Source organism: Bison bison, unplaced genomic scaffold (assembly GCF_000754665.1).
Source record: "Bison bison bison isolate TAMUID 2011002044 unplaced genomic scaffold, Bison_UMD1.0 scf7180017857689, whole genome shotgun sequence".
Classification (NCBI taxonomy): Eukaryota; Metazoa; Chordata; class Mammalia; order Artiodactyla; family Bovidae; genus Bison; species Bison bison.
Genome location: NW_011488262.1, coordinates 601 through 1,992, shown reverse-complemented (window position 1 = coordinate 1,992; position 1,392 = coordinate 601). Strand labels below are relative to the sequence as shown.

General features: G+C 53.6%; 1 protein-coding gene across 1 annotated transcript in view; it reads left to right on the top strand.

Annotated features, from left to right (window-relative positions):
- The window catches only part of LOC105003788 (ADP/ATP translocase 2-like), a 15,062-nt gene extending 13,823 nt beyond the window's left edge, over window positions 1-1,239 (top strand). Inside the window, exons 2-3 of the mRNA XM_010861231.1 lie at window positions 278-823; window positions 1,001-1,239. Of these exons, the coding sequence (XP_010859533.1) occupies window positions 278-823; window positions 1,001-1,224 (770 nt within the window). The 3' untranslated portion in view covers window positions 1,225-1,239. The remainder of the gene's footprint in view (window positions 1-277; window positions 824-1,000) is intronic.
- The last annotated feature ends 153 nt before the right edge of the window (window positions 1,240-1,392 follow it).

The window sequence follows — 1,392 nt, the reverse complement described above, 5'->3', positions numbered from 1 at the left end:
GGAAGCTGCTCCCAGGGACCTTAGGCGAAGACCACAGTCACCAGGGTGACCGCGCCTGACGTGGGACTCGCCCTCATGTCTCTGAACCAGGGTCTGAGATAATGACCTTTCTCCCAGGTCTAAAGGTCACGGCTCCGCTTGAGGGTGGTACCTCCTCGCCCAAAGGGGTGGAGGTTTAATGCTTCTAGCTGTGATGGTGGCAGAAGGTTAGGAGGGTCCCACCTGTGGGACCCAGAAGACCAGACTTGAGGCAGGCGGGAGCCAACTAACCTTTAAGGGTGTCCGTTGAGATGCTGTATTCTCTTCACTTCTCGTGATTATCACTCCTTCTGCCAGGTGCAGCATGCCAGCAAGCAAATCACTGCAGATAAGCAGTACAAGGGCATCATAGACTGCGTGGTTCGTATCCCCAAGGAGCAGGGGGTCCTGTCCTTCTGGCGTGGTAACCTGGCCAATGTGATCAGATACTTCCCCACCCAGGCTCTCAACTTTGCCTTCAAAGATAAATACAAGCAGATCTTCCTGGGTGGTGTGGACAAGAGGACCCAGTTTTGGCGCTACTTTGCAGGGAATCTGGCATCAGGTGGTGCCGCCGGGGCCACTTCCCTGTGTTTCGTGTACCCTCTCGACTTTGCCCGTACCCGTCTAGCAGCCGACGTGGGCAAAGCTGGAGCTGAAAGGGAATTCAGAGGCCTCGGTGACTGTCTGGTTAAGATCTACAAATCTGACGGGATTAGAGGCCTGTACCAAGGCTTTAACGTGTCTGTGCAGGGTATTATCATCTACCGAGCTGCCTACTTCGGTATCTATGACACTGCCAAGGGTAAGTTTGCCCGTGGGCTTCAGAACTGTCCATGTGAGAATGTTTAAAGGGTTGTCTGAAGGCAGCCAGGGTCACCCCGTACAGCCCTTTGTGTGCAGAGATGTTGGGGGTGGGGATGTGCAAAACAAGTGAGGAAGAGTCTGCTTACTGGTGAAAGTGTCTCTCTCCTATTCTCAGGAATGCTTCCAGATCCCAAGAACACTCATATCTTCATCAGCTGGATGATCGCACAATCAGTCACGGCAGTTGCTGGGTTGACTTCCTATCCATTTGACACTGTGCGTCGCCGCATGATGATGCAGTCAGGGCGCAAAGGAGTAAGTTCCACTGGAGCAGAAGATACAGATGTGGGCATGGCACATGGGCACCCATGCCTGCCTTTAAAAATGGCAATCTGTTGAGATCCCAGGTGGGGTTGATGGGTCTGTGGCCGCTGCACAGACTCCTTTCAGCGGGCCCTTTGGTGCCTATGCCTAAGGGGGCTTGCCTGGTGTTAGAGGTTAAGGCCAGCAGGTTGTCTGCACCTCCCTGTTGTCCTTTAGTCACCATGTTAAGACTGCAGTATTGGC